The sequence below is a fragment of the Pan troglodytes genome, chromosome 4 (genome assembly GCF_028858775.2).
Source record: "Pan troglodytes isolate AG18354 chromosome 4, NHGRI_mPanTro3-v2.0_pri, whole genome shotgun sequence".
NCBI lineage: Eukaryota > Metazoa > Chordata > Mammalia > Primates > Hominidae > Pan > Pan troglodytes.
In genome coordinates, this window is record NC_072402.2 from 59,011,464 (window position 1) to 59,030,066 (window position 18,603).

Genomic DNA, 18,603 nt, shown 5'->3' on the forward strand with positions numbered 1-18,603 from the left:
ACCTCTCTTTTTTTTATTATTATTATTGTTTATTAACTATGACACAATTGCATTGGAGACTGGTCAGCTCTCCATCATAGTAGCTAAGGACCTGCAATTTGGAACTAAAAAGATCTTGATTTGAATATTGGTTTCACCAGATACTCACTTTGCAGCCACAAACGAGTTTTGTAACCTTGCTGCACTTAGTTTACATCTTTAAAATGAAGAAAATGACAGTATCTACATTATAAGGTTGCAATGAGGAGGAAATGAGATGACACTTGTAATGTGCTTAGCAATATAGCCTGGCACCTACAAGCACTTAATAAAGCCAGTGTGGCTATTATTCTTTATCTACATTTACCAAGTTCCTCCTGTGTACCAGGCGTGGTCCTGGGTATTGGGGATACAAAGAAGAAAAAGACGTGGTCTCTCTCCTCAGAATCCCAGAGTCTTGTGGTACAGACACATTTGGAGAAAAATTAAAATACCAACATGATGCAAGAACTATTAACCTTGGCTATTTTAGGGATGTCAAGGGACATTTTATTTCCACGTGAAATTCTTTATATCATGCACATGGTTTACTTTTATAATAAAAATTAATGACTGTCACAATACAGTAGAATAGTTGTTGTATTTGAGATATGTATATAGTGCCGTGAGAACAGAGAAGCGGAAGGGAAGTCTTATTGGAAGCTGTGCACCATAGCCTTTGCATCTTAATCAGATTTCCCCCTAGGTATGCTCTGGTACACTTCTTTGCAAGAAGTCAGACCAAAATAACATGGTGATCAGGTAGTAGATAAGCTGAAAACTGTCTATGGGATGGTGGCTGTCCCACTTTACAGAGAGCTGTCTCAGGCCCAGCTGCTTTGCCTCCCAAGATTTTTTTACAAGGCTACCTCTGTTCTTGAGTGGCATTGAGTAGGTTGAGTGTAGAATGACTTTCAACCATCATAATGGGAAACTACTACTTTTGACAAAAAAGTAGATTTGGCCTGGTTCATTGCTGTTCATCCCACACAAGATCATGAGGCAATCCTAGGGGTGACTGAACTCTGACCTCCCGTCAGACCTAGAGCTTCATGAACTAAAGAGGAATGATTTTGAAACCGCTCCCGGTCATCCTCTTCCTCATTCCTAAGCAATTAGACGCATTTTGAGAGGGCTGGAACCAATCTGCATAAGCCTTTAGCTCCATGGGCTTATCCACCATCTAATTTAGGATTTAAAACCCTTGACTTACTTTCAAGCTGATTGTCAATTTAGACCTGACCTTAAGATTTCTCATAACTTGTTACTTGCTTTTTAACTGAATTTGTCAACATTCAATTTTATAAAACTCTACTACGTTAGCCCATTTAAGGAAGAAAGTAATCCAAAAAGTCAGAAATGTTCCCTAATACCAAATGTCCAGTTTTTTTACTGTGCTATCAAATGTTTTTAAGTTTATTTTTTTCTAATTTGTTTCCTTAGCTTTCAAAGTAATTTTTGTTTAAAATGAAAAATGAATAGGCTTGTTGCCATAATTTAATTGTGCTGAATTGTTTGGCCATAACTTTAGTGGTGATGAAGACCAGATTTTTGAGCTGGGGAATCTGTTCTGTTTGGATCTGACAGCTGGCTACATTAAATATCTTGGAGCTTTTTACTTTGCATGGAGATGGGAGGTTGGGAGGGTGGGAACCACAATAGAAGAAAGCAGTCCGCTTTATTTAATGTTCTGCATTTGTTTGCTGATTCCAGTAACATTGTGCAGCTGTTTGAACAGCTGCCTTTTGATTTCCTGTTGTTTACTGTTTAGATTTATTAAGCTTGTCTTTAATACTGCTTGTTGTCTGTTCTTTAACTAGCTTTCTTTCTTTATTAAATATATTTTAGTATGTTCTGCTCTGCTGTGGTCTAGGCATGTTTTAATAATATAAGTTAATTTACCAAAGGATGAATTTTTAAAATGTTGCAGACCATACTGAAGTGGCTATGCTTACTTTCTTGTTGTCCCTTAGCTTTATTATTGTAGTTAAATATTTTGTAATTTGGCAACTATATTATCTTTTGAAATTAAGTCAGAATTTCAGTCATGTTAAACCACCATGTTAACTTCTAAGTCTGCCAACAGGTAGCTTAGTCTACATACTTCAGAGTACTTTTTAAAAAAAAATTGGCAGACTAATTGTAAAGTGTGTGGATTTTGTTTTAACTACTTTCTGTGAACAAATTGAATATCTAGAAGTATATACACACATGTACAAGGTAAAAAGACAAATTTTATATTTATTTGTTAGTCTCTTTAGCCTATTAAGGTAGACTTACTGCAAGGTTCTTCAGTATTATGGAACTTTTGTTCTGTATTTACAGGTGAGGGACTTGTGCATTGCTTATATGCTGGTGACATTAACTTATCTCTATATTGGAGTCCTGGTTTTTGCTTCATTTCCTTCACCACCATTATCCAAAGATTGTATTGAGCAGGTAAGGCACCGTGTACCCTCTCTGTGTGATTGTGTACACTTTCATGTATTTATAGTAGGTAGGGTGATACAGTGGCAAGATATAACATCAGATAGGCCTGGGTTTTAATACCATCTCTGCTATCTACTCCAAGTATGGGAATTTAGGCACCTTCCCTTTTCTTTCTGAGCTTTATTTTTCTTTTCCATTAAATAGTATAATAAGTACCCCCATTTGATTTTTAGATGGACTCTGAGATAATGTACTACATGCCAGGGACCTTGTGGTACTCAAATAAATGTCTACTATTATGTACATATATTTCTCTTTTTGTGGGGAACTGGTACAAGTAGTTCTCATGTAGTTATAAAACCTCACAGAGAATACATTGAAGGAACTCCCTATTTTTAAAAGCCTGTATCAGGAATGCCCTGGATAAACTAGAGTCTTTGTTTATCAGACTCTAATGATTAATCAGACTCTCATTCTTATATTGAGTGACAGGCAGCAAAACAAAAAAAGAGTATTTGGCTGTTAAAAAAAGAGAGAGAGATGTCCTATGAGTCACCAGAGGGTTAAAAAAAAAAAAAAAAGAGACAGAGTAAAAGAAAAAAATATTTTAATAAAAGGTTGCCATAACTAATATTTTCTTTGATTTAACCCATCAAAAACTTAGCAATAGTATAGTCTTTAGTTATAAGTGACTGAAGAGTTTCTCACAAAAAACAACATTTCACAAGTGACTTTCTGGTCAGAAGAAATTCCTCTTACAGAGTGCAATGGAATATACAATGTGATTTATTACAGCTGAATTATAATGGTTATTTCAGCAAAATAATGTTAATAGTGTTCTCATCTTTATAAGAGAAATAAGTTTGAATTACTGCTATTATGGCAGCTTGGAAATGTTCTTATTTTCTTGATTTCCTTGACTCCAGAAGTTCTTTGGCAGCCAAATGTTTGCTGGAAATTTCCCTGATATGAACAAACTCATACAAAGCCTACTCCCTTGGGAATAGGAATATTTGTGATATTTGTATTTGAAAGAAAAGATAAAAATTCTGAGTAATTAACTTTTTTTTAAGATACCAAATCAAAATGGAGAAAAGGGTCATGAAAGGAAGTAGAGATAAATCATTTTCAATTTAGTGATAGACTAAACAATGATGTAGTAGGTGATAGACATACTCTCACCTTATTCTGTCATCTTTACTTCAAAAGTGCTTACAGTGCTTCAGAGGAGGAAAGCAGGAGAGCCAGAGAGGGTAAAATAACACTGAATTAAATTAGCTCTTTACATTTTTAAAGCAGACTGGTATTTTCCTTGAACCACATAAAGCAATGCTTTCTCGATCTATCTGTGGTGAAGGACAAAATTGTCTTTGCTGTTGCTTTAATGTTAAATAAATTGCAGGCTGATACTTTTGTAAAATAGAATAAAATTGTGGCAATGTCAGATTTCTGTAAAAGTTTCTGAACACTTTCGATTTCTATACTTACCTCATTGAAAAAATACTTAACAAGTAGTTGTGGATGGGCACTAGTCCACAAACCACAATTGGAGTAGCACCTGTGTTCAAAATAAGCAGAAGACATTCCATTTTATGAATGTGTGTACTGAATTTGATTTTTAACATGACCTCATTATCTTTCTTGGATTAGAATTTTTTAGACAACTTCCCTAGCAGTGACACCCTGTCCTTCATTGCAAGGATATTCCTGCTGTTCCAGATGATGACTGTATACCCACTCTTAGGCTACCTGGCTCGTGTCCAGCTTTTGGGCCATATCTTCGGTGACATTTATCCTAGGTAAGGGCTCTTCTCTTGACCAGCAGGATGTGCCAAGCAACAAATGACTGTGCAAGCAGGTCAGTTTAAAGTGTGACTGATCCTTTTGCTATAAAAATGCCTAATGCAAGTGGTGACTAAAGATAGATCATTGGTGTCCTCTTCCCTGAAGAGCTTTAAGAATAGAAGCCACTCCCTTGTCTAGAATGATTTAAAGTTCATTCCTTCCAGTATAGTTAATTAGCTCCGATACCATTTATATTTATCTTATTATTTAATTGCTATTGATTTACATATTGTCAAGAAGTTTATAGTGTATAGTACCTATATTGGCAATGTGTAGCTAATGAGAAGCAACACTTTTAATTATTGGTCATTGAAACTATCAGGGCCAAGGGAAAACTTCCCCTTTGCCCTCTGAAGTTTTGTTGAAAATGACCGACAAAAGGCAGATTAATAGGCAAGAAGGGCCCGGCTCAGTGGCTCATGCCTGTAATCCTAGCGCTTTTGGAGGCCAAGGTGTGTGGATCGCTTGAGCCCAGGAGTTCAAGACCAGCCTGGGCAACATAGTGAAACTCCATCTCTACAAAATTTTAAAAAATCAGCCGAGCATAGTGGGCATGCTTGTAGTCCCAGTTACTCAGGAGGCTGAGGTGGGAGGAGGAGGATCGTTTGAGCCCGGGAGATCGAGGCTGCAGTGAGCTGAGATCACACTGCTGCTCTGGGTGATACAGTGAGAGACCCTGACTCCAAAAGAAAAAAAAAAAAGGAGAAAAGGCATATAAATGTATTTGAATGTGGTTTTATGTTACATGGGAGCCTTTAGAAAGAAGACCCAAAGATACAGGGGAAATTGTCCATTTTTATGGTTATGTTTATGTGAACAGCCATGTCCAATGCTAATAGACTGAGTGGGGAACTCCAGCAAGGCCCCTCTGTCTAGATTCTTAGCCTCTCTGAGCATGTGTTTTTTTCATCTGCGTCTGGGGCAGGACCCTCTCTGGAATGGGAGTCTTATGACCTGCAGTCAAACAAGACAGGTCAGATCATTTCTTTATGGCTAGTTTTTACACAGAAATAGAGGGAAATTGGAGTGATATTTTTAGGTTTTACGGCCAACTTGAGGGAAAAGGTTTCCATGTTCCACTTTGGGGAAGAGGGATTCTAGTTTCTAAGCTAGCTTCGGGAGAATGGGACTGAGATTCAGAAGGTCAGAGAAAAACTTTTGTTTCTGAGGCTTTCATTTTAGGGTATGGTTTTCTGAGTCCAACAATCCTTACTTTTATATTCATTAACATTTATGCAGTTTTTTTTGTTGTTGTTTTTTGTTTTTGTTTTCTGAGACTGAGTCTCGCTCTGTCGCCCAGGCTGGAGTGCAATGGCGCGATCTCGGCTCACTGCAAGCTCCACCTCCCGGGTTCACGCCATTCTCCTGCCTCAGCCTCCTGAGTAGCTGGGACTACAGGCGCCCGCCACCATGCCCGGCTAATTTTTTGTATTTTTTAGTAGTGGTGGGGTTTCACTGTGTTAGCCAGGATGGTCTCAATCTCCTGACCTTGTAATCCGCCCGCCTCAGCCTCCCAAAGTGCTGGGATTACCGGCGTGAGCCACTGCACCCGGCCTACATTTATGCAATTTTACATAAATGATCAATTGTTTAGAATTGAAGGTCAGATATATAATTAATTTTTATTTGATATATAACAAGTTTAAATTACTGCTATAATTGTTAACCTCTTATTAGGGATGAAGGAGTTGTGAGTTCTTTTGAAAATCTTTTCAAAGCTGGTTACCCTCATCCAAGAGAAATTTCTTTTTTTTTTTCTTTCTTTTTTTTTTTTTTTCCAAGAGAAATTTCTATATGTCATTTCAGAGTTTCCCAGCAGCCTTCTTGTGGACCTTTGGTTAACTCCTACCCTTACATTAAGTCTTTTTATAGGTTCATCCTAGTGAAAAGAACCTAGTCCACTTTTATTAGGAATATGTTCTTTTAAAGAAATCTTTCTTTAAAGATTTAAAGTTATCTAACTTAAATAAAATTTGAAAAAAATTGCATTTACAGTGAGCAACTAAACAAGTGATCTTAATCAGTTCTTGTTTAAAATGAACTGATGTAGTCTGCTTCTTCAATAAATAATTTTTGCCATAAATATGTTGGTTTCAAAACAAAGCAACAGTCAGGAGTTACCAGGTCTCAAGCACTGATAAGTATAGCAGCAGCTATGGTTCTAGTGTTATTATCCAGAAGATTGGAGCTCAATAAATGTAAGCCTCTGATTGTGTTTCTACTCTGCTGTATTTATATTCATCAAAGAAAATAAATACAGTGAAGTCATAGATGAAAAAATGCTAAGCAAATACATTATTCCTGTTTTCTACCATTATTTTGCAGAATTGTGGCTATCTTTACAAGAATGTTTTTTCTTCTTAGAAAAAGTCGGAGATTTCCCTTTTGTTTTCACATTACAGTTCTTCCCCTACCACCAAGAACACATTGTCATTTTCATTTATCCGACAGTTATAAGCACTCTATAGAGTGTGCATACTTTGGAGCATAATTTTTGGTCTCAGGACCCTTTATCCTCTTAAAAATGTATTGAGGACTCCAGGAGCTTTAGTTTATGCAGGTATAGCTATCAGTATTTAAATATTAAAAAACAGAATTTAGGTTTTTTGTTTTTTGTTTTTTTGAGATGGAGTTTCACTCTTGTCGCCCAGGCTGGAGTGCAGTGGCATGATCTTGGCTCACTGCAACCCCTGCCTCCTGGGTTCAAGCAATTCTCCTACCTCAGCTTCCCGAGTAGCTGGGATTACAGGCACCCACCACCATGTCTGGCTAATTTTTTGTGTTTTTAGTAAAGATGGTGTTTCGCCATGTTGGGCAGGCTGGTCTTGAACTCCTGACCTCAGGTGATCTGCCTGCCTCAGCCTCCCAAAGTGCTGGTATTACAGGCATGAGCCACCATGCCCAGCAAAGTATTTTTAATTTCTTTAAAATCAATAATAAAACCATTACTTGTTAACATAAGTAACATTTTTGTAAAAAAACACTTTCAGGGGATGGATACCCCAGTCTCCACGATATGATTATTATGTATTACATGCCTGTATGAAAACATCTTATGTGCTCCATAAATATATACACCTACTATGTACCCACCAAAACTAAAAAAATAAAAATAACTGCTTTCAAAAAAATTTTAATTTAGCTGTGCGTGGTGGCTCACACCTGTAATCCCAGCACTTTGGGAGGCCAAGGCGGGTGGATCATGAGGTCAGGAGATCGAGACCATCCTGGCCACCATGGTGAAACCCCATCTCTACTAAAAATACAGAAATTAGCCTGGCGTAGTGGCAGGCGCTTGTAATCCCAGGTACTCGGGAGGCTGAGGTAGGAGAATTGCTTGAACCCAGGAGGCGGAGGTTGCAGTGAGCCAAGATGGCACCACTGCACTCCAGCCTGGGTGACAGAGCGAGACTCCATCTCAAAAACAAACAAACAAACAAACAAAAACAAAAAAACCTTTAATTTACATTTGCAAAACTCTGATGTTTGTTTTACTAGCAGACAATTGGATTCTCCTCTCTACTTCTGCATTCCATGTTATAATATCCTGTTTTCGTTTAGATTTGTGAAGAAAATCCAGCCTCACATAGATAGTTGGAAAAAGAAGGAGTACTTTTAATAGCTTTTTCATATAATTGTGGATATTCTTCTTTGATACTGTGCCAAAACCTGACGAGTGGTAGCTTCTTATGAGTTGCAACGTGGAATCTGAAACTTGTTTACATTAAAACCAATTGGTCTATCGTGCACTTTGGATCTTTTACGCATGCATGATTTTGTAACATCTGTTTGATCATTTGGAAAATATTGGTTCACCGAGTTCTGTGGATCTTCCAAATGTTGACACACTTCATTTTACAATATCAAAACCCACTTTCATTAATACTATCACTAATTTCATCACAAGAGCCTTTAAACATTGGGAAACTGTCAAGCTCAGGGTAGCAAACACAAGTTTTCCAAAATTCTAGTTTTTATTTGAAAACTTTAATTTTATCTTTGGCAACAAATACTGCCAGTTGTTTTCCTTGAAGTGACAAGCTTATATAATTCATTTTTCTGGAAAATATCTGTCAAACACCTGAGTTTGAATGACCATAGTTTGACTGCAATTCAAGTAAAAGTAGCATTTGGTAGGCAAAACAGCTAGGTCCCCTTCAGCTCAGCCACACAAGTACTTTTCCTCAAGACTTCCAGCGTACTGTACTGCAGTATGCGCAGATGTGCTTTATTATGACCTTCCTATTTGATCACATAGAATATTTAAAAGATATATATTCAAACATGAGATTTAGCAAAATCAATGTTCTACTCCTTTATCAAGGACCTTTTTTATACTTTGGAGAGTGTTTGGCATTAAAGAATACAGTATGGAAAGCATGAGTGTTAGCCGGGCATGGTGACACACGCCTGTAGTCCCAGCCATTCAGGAGGTTGGTTTGAGCCCAGAAGTTCAAGGCTTCAGTAAGCCATTATTGCCCCACTGCACTGCAGCCTGGATGACAGAGCAAGACCCTGTCTCTTAAAAAAATAATAATAATTAATTAAAATTTTAGAAAAGGAATACAGATGGATGCAACTGCCTCCCTCTGTGTATACAATGTTGTTTCCTTTTATAATGCAGAAATAACAAAAGCCCAGCCAATACCTCAAAGCTCTGAAGCAATTTTAAGGTTAGAGTTTCTGGGTAAACAGTAAGATCTGTAAGCCTAATATCTTTCTAATTCATCAGGGTATATGACTAACCACTTATTTATATAAATAATTTTCTTTGTTTTTAATTCTCTGTAATCTTTATCTGGGATTAATTAACCTCTGATAACTTGGGCCCAAAGGGTTGCTTTGATGTGTACATTTGGCTTTTGAGAATCATTTTCAGGGGAAATGGAGTTATTTCTTCAGTATCAAATTTTCATCTACATTATTTTTGTTTGTGTCCAAAATTGTTTCCCAAACCTTGAATTGTTAATATCTAGTTAAAGTATTTAGTAAATATTCTCTTCATGGTAGTGAGTAGCTTTAAGTTCTTTCTTTATGGTCAAAGTATGAAGTATGACCACTTTCTTTAAGTGGTTAAATCTGGAAGATAAAAACCTGCCCATTTTGTCTTTCCCTTAATATAAAGTGTTTAATATAAAAGTAATTTGAACACTTTATGAAAAGTTTGTTAAATATAGAAAGAGGGAATGTTATCCAAAACCCCAAATTGTAACAAAATCACTACTGCCTTCTCAGTGACTACCCTTCTGATTTTTTTTTCCAAATGTTTTTGGGGTTTTCTTGTGTAGTGAAAACGTAGCTGGCTTTTTTTCTGAATTGCCTAGATAGTATTTTACCTGACAAGGTAATAGTGATAAGTTATTTTAAATAATTTTTAACATACTCTGTCAAGTAAATTATTGTCTTGCTATGTCCAGGATTCTTATGTTTTTTCATAAATATCTTGATATTCATAGCATTTTCATTGTTTGGATTATTTTCTCAAGATATTCCAAATGGAATAATAGATCAAACAATGTGAATTCTGATACACACTACCAGTGTACTTCTACAAAATTTAACCAGTATAATTGCACAGAAGAGCTAATTTCACTTTCTCGTTACCACAATTGAGGACTACTGTTACCTTCTATTTTTGCTGTGATTTTATCAAGCTTAAGACATTTTGATTTTAACGATGTTAAGAATGAACTGTAGTCTCATATTAGTGGTTATAATTTGCCTATTTTTATATTTTTTCTTTCCTCCAAACTCTCTTCTCAACTTCGAGCATTTTCCACGTGCTGATTCTTAATCTAATTATTGTGGGAGCTGGAGTGATCATGGCCTGTTTCTACCCAAACATAGGAGGGATCATAAGGTACTGCCTTGTAAGGGAATGGTGCCCTTACATATATTGGTCTTTATTTTTAGGCTTTTCCTGTTGTTGTTGTTGTTTTAATTTAATTGTATGAAATTCCTATGAGTATTTAAAACTAGTAATATTCAAATGCAGCCCCTTGGTATCAGTTAAGATGCTCATTATCTTCCCTTTCTGTTTGTTCTGGTGGATAACTCACTCTAGAAGCTCCATTATCCCTTAGCCTCAGGCATCATTTTCTTTTTCTTTCTCTCATCATCCTCCACTTTATTTCCTCTCTATATCCAAAATAAAAAGTTATTTTTAATATATGTATAACTTTTTGGGATTACCTGGGAGATCCTTTATTTGTCAGAGCTTCCTTAATCCATTCTAAGTTCCTTAATCCTTTTCTACTCAAAAGTATTTTTCAATGTCAATTGTAGTCAAAAAGTAAGAGTTTAAGTAAGAGTTTAGACCCTAGATGGCTTTCTTTAATATCCTTTTCCTAAAAACGTGACAGGATGAATAGAGTAGGAATAAAGTTGCACCTCAAATTCTCATGGGAAATTGGGATTTAGAATGATCTGATTTCTCCTACTATAGACAGCAGGAAGGAGTCATTTTTTTTGGAACACTCTTACCTAAGAAAGTAACAAGGAACAAGAAGGGGAGATTGTTAGCCTGATGTTTATTGAATATAAAGGACTTACAAGTTCCTATTGAACTGTTCCTCAAGAAAACCCAAGTATAGAGAAAAGGAGAAGAAAGTGCATATTTCTCTGTCACAGTCTCATGTTTAAGTATTTTTGTTATTATCTTTCATAATCATGCTGAATGCCATGGTAGCATTTATCTGTTCTTATACTTAAACCGGGATACTAATGGTCCCTCAAAAACTGAGAATGAGTAATTAGTTTATAAAAGATCAAAGATAGGAGGCCTCGCTCCAGATGTTTCTGAGGAAGTAGCCACAATCACCAAATACAGAGGAACTACAGAGATTTGAGGGATGAATAAAAAGTCTTTGTTAAGCAGATGCTATAAAGATGAGCAGGAAATCATATTTTATATTAACTTAGCAAGTAAAGTAAGTTTTAAACCCAGATGTTTTATGTCAACAACAAATGAATCAAAAATAATTTTTATTGAGCTATCAGACTGAGGAGGATTTAAATTGTACTATGTTTACCTTAATTGTAAATCAGAAAAAAGCAAAGTGCAAGATGAATATTAACCCCAAAAGCTTTTATTTTGCAGATATTCAGGAGCAGCATGTGGACTGGCCTTTGTATTCATATACCCATCTCTCATCTATATAATTTCCCTCCACCAAGAAGAGCGTCTGACATGGCCTAAATTAATCTTCCACGTTTTCATCATCATTTTGGGTGTGGCTAACCTGATTGTTCAGTTTTTTATGTGAAATACCTCAACTGTTTTTTTCAAGAGCTCTCATGATATTTTGAGCCTTGACAACAGTTCTATATAAACTCACTTGTAAATGCTGCTGTTGTGTAATTCTAAATATTTTCTAAGATAATTTGAAAGCAAGGGAAATAGTGGCCCCTTAATAAGTATTTTTTTATTGGGGTGGGGAAAGGGGCAAAAAGAATGATCTTGGTGTCTTTACCTTTCTCATATTAACTCACCTCTTTATTCTGTGGTCTTTTCTGAATAGAAATGTATGCCCTAGGAAGAAATCATGCTGGGTTTTGCTTTTAGAGATAAAAGGTGGTGGATTTATTTTGCCTGCAGTAAAGATTCTCAGGGTGTCAGAGCAGCATATTGCCAAATCCTGCTTCTGTTTTATGTTTCAGTGTATTCACTTTCATTTTCTTACTTACTAGACCATTTCTGCAGTTTGCCCAAACCTCTACTGTTTGGGACAGTAAGCCAAATACCTCATTTTTAAAAAGAAGTTTTCATGGCATCAGTGTTAATAAAGTACATTTTTAACTGAGTCTTAATCTCTATTTGAAGAAAAAGTAGAGACAAAAGTAATGTCAATGTAATCCCCAGGATCATGAAATATATACAAAATAAATAAAGTAGGAGAGTTTGTTGCTGTCTAACTCCTCTTTTATTTCTAATCCAGTACCAGTGACTTAGATCGAAATTACAGTTCCCCAAGCCAGACTTTGCATAGGAACAAGAATGATTGTACCCATAGACCCAGGGGGTGCTTTTGCTTTTTGGATCCCTGAGATCCCAGCGTAGGCTATCATGATGGACCCAGTGGGGAAAGCATGGCAGAGAGGAGCCTGAGAGGCCCATAGGGGAGAAGGCGAACAGAGAAGGGGCCAGGGACGAAGAGGCCTCAGCCCAGCATATTTTGTGTCCTCTGGGGGTGGAGTGGTTTCTGCACCACAAAAAAGGATTGATTTTGTTTGAGGTATGACCTTCAGAAAGAGACCTCCATCTGCTTGCTTCTGTAACTGGCAGTACTGTTACAGGAAAGGGGTCCTGATCCAGACCGTGAGAGAAAGTTCTTGGATCTTGCGCAAGAAAGAATTCCAGGCAGGTCCATGGAGTAAAGTGAAAGCAAGTTTATTAGGAAAGTAAAGGAATAAAAGATTGGCTACTCCATAGACAAAGCAGCCCCGAGGGCTGCTGGCTGCCCATTTTTATGGTTATTTCTTGGTGATATGCTAATCAAGGGGTGGATTATTCATGCCTCCCCCTTTTAGACCATATAGGCTAACATCCTGACATTGCCATGGCATTTGTAAACTGTCATGGCGCTGGTGGGGGTGTAGCAGTGAGAAGACCAGAGGTCACTCTCATTGCCATCTTGGTTTTGGTGGGTTTTACTCGGCTTCTTTACTGCAACCTGTTTTATCAGCAAGATCTTTATGACCTGAATCTTGTGCCGACCTCCTGTCTTATCCTGTGACCTAGAATGCCTTAACCATCTGAGAATGCAGCCTGGCAGGTCTCAGCCTCATTTTACCCAGCTGCTATTCAAGACAGGAGTTGCTCTGGTTCACATGCCTCTGACAGTACAGAGTTAAAACTCTGTAAGAAAAACTCCTTAAATCTGAGAAAAAGATTAAGGAATCTGGATCCTTGGAATTGACACTCTTCCCTTTTTTCTTCTGAACTAAAATCCACATTCACGTTTTCCAAGTAATACAGCCTCTGTGTCCAGGTCAGGATACAACATGGTGATTTTTTTTTTCTGAAAAAATTAGATTTCTCTAATTTTAAGCTAAAGTTTAAAAATCTATTGTATGTTCACCCCTCAGGATAGTGTATGGATTTGTGTTATTTCCTTCCTTTGAAAAAGAAAAATGGTTTTTGCAAACCTAGTAAGGAGCCCAGATTCAAGATCAGCCTTAATTTCTTTCAGCAAAGCTTTCTATCCTATTCATAAAGCCATAGACCTATATTAATGATGAACTGTATTTCCTAAAGCTCGTTTGTTTTAATAAAAAGTCTCATTATGAAAATCTCAAGCCCACACAAAAGTAATATGGAGTAATATGGTGAACCTCACAATGCCTATCCCCTAGATTTAGTAATTATAAAACTTGGGTATATTTGCTTCACCTATCTTTTTTTTCTTTTCCACTGAAATATTGTCAATCTCAGATGTTATTTCATCACTACAAACCTTAATTTACAGCTATTAGTAATAGCCTTTTGAACATAGTTACAGTGATGGAAATAGTCTCAAAAGTTTTTGTTCACATAAATTGCTGGTAGTAGGAGTTTGGTTAATTGGAAAATTCTGCAGTAGGTGTCAGATCACTGTGTTAATTTCTCTTAGAAAAGGAGTATAATGAATGGAGAAAGTGCTTCTCTGTGCTTGAGAGCCCCTGAATCTTTATGACTTCAGAATCTTATTCAGTTAAGAGACATAGGATTCAAAAGCCAGACAGCACTGTGAGCGATCTAGGCTTAATCGCAGTTTATCCCCAGTCACCTTCCTTCTCTATAAAAACTTCAGAAACAGGGCTGGGCACTGTGGCTCATGTCTGTCATCCCAGTTCTTTGAGAGGTGGAGACAGAGTTTTCATTGCCACTTTTCAATAATGTACTTGAATGTTTTAACACATGGAAAAAATGATTTAATATATTTTTGTCCATTTAATGAACTAAGTGAATATGACAATGAATGTGGTATTTACTAAACTAAAAGACAATGTGAATCTTTGCTATTGTTTTCTTTAAAAGACTTGATGTGAGGCCGGGCATGGTGGCTCATGCCTCTAATCCCAGCACTTTCGGAGGCCAAGGTGGGCGGATCACATGAGGCCAGGAGTTCAAGACCCAGCCTGGCCAACACAGTGAAACCCCGTCTTTACTAAAAATACAAGAATTAGTTGGGCGTGGTGGCGTGCACCTGTAATCCCAGCTACTCAGGAGGCTGAGGCAGGAGAATTGCTTGAACCCAGGAGGCAGAGGTTGCAGTGAGCCAAGATCACGCCACTGCACTCCAGCCTGGGTGACAAGAGCGAAACTCCATCTCAAAAACAAAACAAAACGAAAAGACTTGATGTGGGCACGGCTGTGATCCCAGCTCTTGGAAGATTGAGGTGGGAGGATCACTTGAGCCCAGGAGTTCAAGACCAGCCAGGACAAAATAGTGAGACCCTGTCTCTATAAAAAATAAATTTAAAAAAAATTAGCTGGGCACAGTGTCATGCAGCTGTAGTCCCAGGTACCCAGGAAGCTGAGGTGAGAGGATTGCTTGAGCCCAGGACATCAATGAGCCCTGATTGTGCCACTGTACTCCGGCCTGAGCAACAGAGTAAGACCCTGTCTCAAAAAAACAATTTTTTTAATTAAAGAAAAAAATAATTGGCTGGGTGTGGTGGCTCACACCTGTAATCCCAGCACTTTGGGAGGCCGAGGCAGGCAGATCACCTGAGGCCGGGAGTCTGAGACTAGAAACCCCCATCTCTACTAAAAATACAAAATTAGCCAGGTGTGGTGGCGTGTGCCTATAATCCCAGGTACTCAGTAGGCTGAGGCAGGAGAATCGCTTGAACCCGGGAGGCAGAGGTTGCAGTGAGCCGAGATCGTGCCATTGCACTCCAGCCTGGGCAACAAGAGTGAAACTCCATCTCAAAAAAAAGAAAAAAAGACTTGATAATTTTGAACTTCTAAAATCTTGTATTAGACTTATGCTGTATGACTTCGCCTTCTTAAGTTTTTTTTCATGAGATCAACTCTTTGGCCTATTATTTGGCTTGGTCAGAGAACTCTTTGTAAGTGTGTATATCCTGGCCCACACATTAGAATGATGAGATATGAAGCCATTCATATCACAACTAGTTTTAGACCTTCTTTGTCTGCTGTCATCTCTTTGAATTTTCTAATTGAATTTCTTTCACTTTTTGCTCTCATGCTTAACTCTTGAATTTAGCTTAACACACAACTGAGGATATTATTAAGTAAAATATGGATTATTTAGAGGGGTCTTCCTTAGAAATTCTATATATGAATATGTGGTATGCTAATAGCCAGAAAGGACAAAGAAAATTAAGTTTGACAGCTGTGGGTGATCATCCAAAATCAATTTTATTATCACACCCAAAAAATGCTTTGATGTAAGGAATAAATTTATTCATAAAAGGGGACTATATTAAAGGGAAATACTTTATTTAAGTATATTTTGCAAATGCAATGCAGCTACTAACTATAGAAGTAAAAGACTTTTCTGTCCAGTGCTTTGGAGGAGATAAAGATGTATAAGACATCATTCATATCTGAAATGAACTTTTAATCTAGTAAAGGAACTGTGTATATAATTAACTATGATGCAAGGCAATTTATACTGAGGACTATTAGAGAAACAGATCCCTTTCAGTTGGGAGCCTTGAGGAGGGTTGATAAAAGAAGCCGAGAGGTCAAGCAGCAACGACCCATTTTCAGGTTCCTCCTCATAACTGTCCAAAATTTAATATTTGGTACCTTCACCAGCAAATGCAATCATATAGGTTAAATGTATTCGCTTTTAGTTTGGTAAATTTCCTCTAAGATAAGTTTTCTGCGACTTGTTTAATGCTTCTGTATGCTATTTATTCTCTTTGCATTTTGAACACATTGCATTATTCTGTTAATCTTGGACAGCAAAGCACAATGGATTAATAGGGCAAATAATTAGTAACACATTGGGTGGTACAAACAGAAAAATGTATAAGTTTTTCTCACCAAAGATTTGACTTATTTAAATATCAGTATTCAAAGTGTCAAATGTTTGAACTCATTGATAAGAGCAGAAAATATTGATGTTGTATGTTTTCTTTACAAAGCACTGACCTAATTGCTTTTTAGAATCTGGTGGTGGTGTTTTTTGTTTTTTCTAAACTCAATTTCATCCCCATTAGAATATCCAAAACCAAATCCAAATCTAGTTGACACCTAAACAGTAGAATGTTACATTAGTTTGTGATCCAAAGTGAAATTAATCCCCCAGATGCACACAAACTGGCCTGGCTGGCCGGTTTTACAGTCCACTGCTGCCTTCACTTCAGATTATGTAAACACGTGTTGTGAAACAGCTCTGACGGGAACCTTATAACCTAAACATTGTTCTCTGAAATGTAATTTGTTGTCTTTCATATAAAAGAAGAAATTAAATCAAAGATAATTTGAAGGAAAACAACTCTGGGATTTTGTTTAATTGAATTTTGCTGGGAAATATTATTGCTTGGTAGCACTGGCCCCAAGGTCAGGAAGAAGCTGGGTTCCATCTTACGCCAGGTCAAACTTCTCAAGTGACTTTGCCCCTGTGCCTCACATCAGGCCCCAAGGAGCCCCGCAAAGTGTTCTGATCCTAAAGAAAGGCATTACATTATGTTAACTGAAACCTAAAATGACTATCTCTTTAGGACAATATACTGTTGTGACCTCTCCCTCTAAGAATATTTCCCATGAATGTTAAGTAGAGCCTAGTTCCTGGAAGAGATTGATGTCCTAATCCTCCAGAGCCACTTAAGCCAATAGAGGGCTCTAATTTTCCGCCTTCTCTAAGTAATATTACTTCTTCCCCAGTATTATTTTTATGTTCCAGCTCTTCGGCAAAAATAAAATAAGGCTATGTCTTTTTCAACTTCTCTATTCTTTTTTGAGATGGAGTCTCGCTCTGTTGCCCAGGCTGGAGTACAGTGGTGCAATCTTGGCTCACTGCAACTTCCACCTCCCGAGTTTAAGCAATTCTCCTGCTTCAGCCTCCCAAGTAGATGGAATAACAGGAGCCAGCCACCACAACCAGCTAATTTTTGTGTTTTCAGTAGAGACGGGGTTTTGCCATGTTGGCCAGGCTGGTCTCTCTCAAACTCCTGGCCTCAAGTGACCCGCCCCAACTCAGCTTCGCAGAGTGCTGGGATTACAGGCCTGAGCCACTGCACCTGGCCATTCTTACTTATCTCAGGCCATAAAGTACAGGCCTGCGATGGGGATGGGAAATTGCTCACACTCCAGATTTTTCCTCCTTTGGCGCTCTCTCAATCCCAAGTGATCCTATTGTTTGGTCATAGTAGGCACTCAATATACACTTGTTTAATCAATTAATTAACTAGTCAGCATTCTTTATGGAAAATAATAAGGTAATTGCTATTATCTAGGATGTTGTTCCATAGCCCCAAAACCATTACAAAATAAAATTGGGGTCAGCAGGTTCAATATTAGTCATTCAGTCAATAACTAAGTACTGACTGGTTGCCAGACCTTATGCTAAGCACTGAGCATACAGTGGTGAACAAGCCAGATGTGGCTCTGACACTTTAATATCCCTCACCAACCTCTAGGCATCAACAACCAGGTCATCCTTCCAGGTGTCACCGAAATGCCAGGCTATTGCCCCTTCCTGCTGCCTGTCTCAACTGAATGCTGTGCTGTGGCCACATCATACACATGTTTTGAAGAGAAGAATATAGGACAATGTTGCAATAAGTAGGTCTCTGTAAAGTGAATCATTTTTATCAAAATAAAACTGCTTTTAAAAAGTTAGAGCTGGGTGCCGTAGCTTGCACTTGTAATCCCAGGTACTCAGGAGGCTGAGGTGGGAGGATCACTTGAGGCCAGGAGTTTGAGACCAGCTTGTGCAACATAATGAGACGCTGTCTCTGAAAATAATAACAGAAAGTTAACCAGGCATGGTGACACACGTGCCTGTAGTCCTAGCTACTTAGGAGGCCAAAGTGAGAGGATCGCTTGAGGCCAGGAGTTCAAGGCTGCAATGAGCAGTGATTGTACCACTGCACTCCAGCTTGGGTGACAGAGCAAAAAAAAAAAAACGACAACAAAAAACCTAGGTTAATGATAATCACATAAGGTTATGTGGTCACAGAATGAATATGAATGACGTTTTATGGGGGATTCTGAGTGACTCATTTATATTATTACTTTATTATTTGCTTAACAGATTATTCTAAAAAGATGTCTGTCTAAGACAAATCATGGAAAAGAAGACTTGTAGAAATATAGCTACAGTCAACCCATTAAATCAAGAACCTACC

The 18,603-nt window shown here is 37.7% G+C and overlaps 1 protein-coding gene across 38 annotated transcripts in view; it reads left to right on the forward strand.

The window, feature by feature from the left end:
- Positions 1-12,207, forward strand: part of SLC38A9 (solute carrier family 38 member 9) — an 84,179-nt gene extending 71,972 nt beyond the window's left edge. For 22 of the 38 annotated variants that reach the window (XM_009449151.5, XM_009449152.5, XM_009449149.5 and 19 more), the window contains 4 exons: positions 2,344-2,457; positions 4,099-4,247; positions 10,064-10,153; positions 11,393-12,207. In XM_009449151.5, the coding sequence (XP_009447426.3) occupies positions 2,344-2,457; positions 4,099-4,247; positions 10,064-10,153; positions 11,393-11,558 (519 nt within the window). In that variant the 3' untranslated portion in view covers positions 11,559-12,207. Of the gene's footprint in view, positions 1-2,343; positions 2,458-4,098; positions 4,307-10,063; positions 10,154-11,392 lie in introns of all 38 variants that reach the window. The other 16 variants (XM_063810455.1, XM_063810467.1, XM_063810470.1 and 13 more) reach the window with 5 other exon arrangements.
- Positions 12,208-18,603: the final 6,396 nt, after the last annotated feature.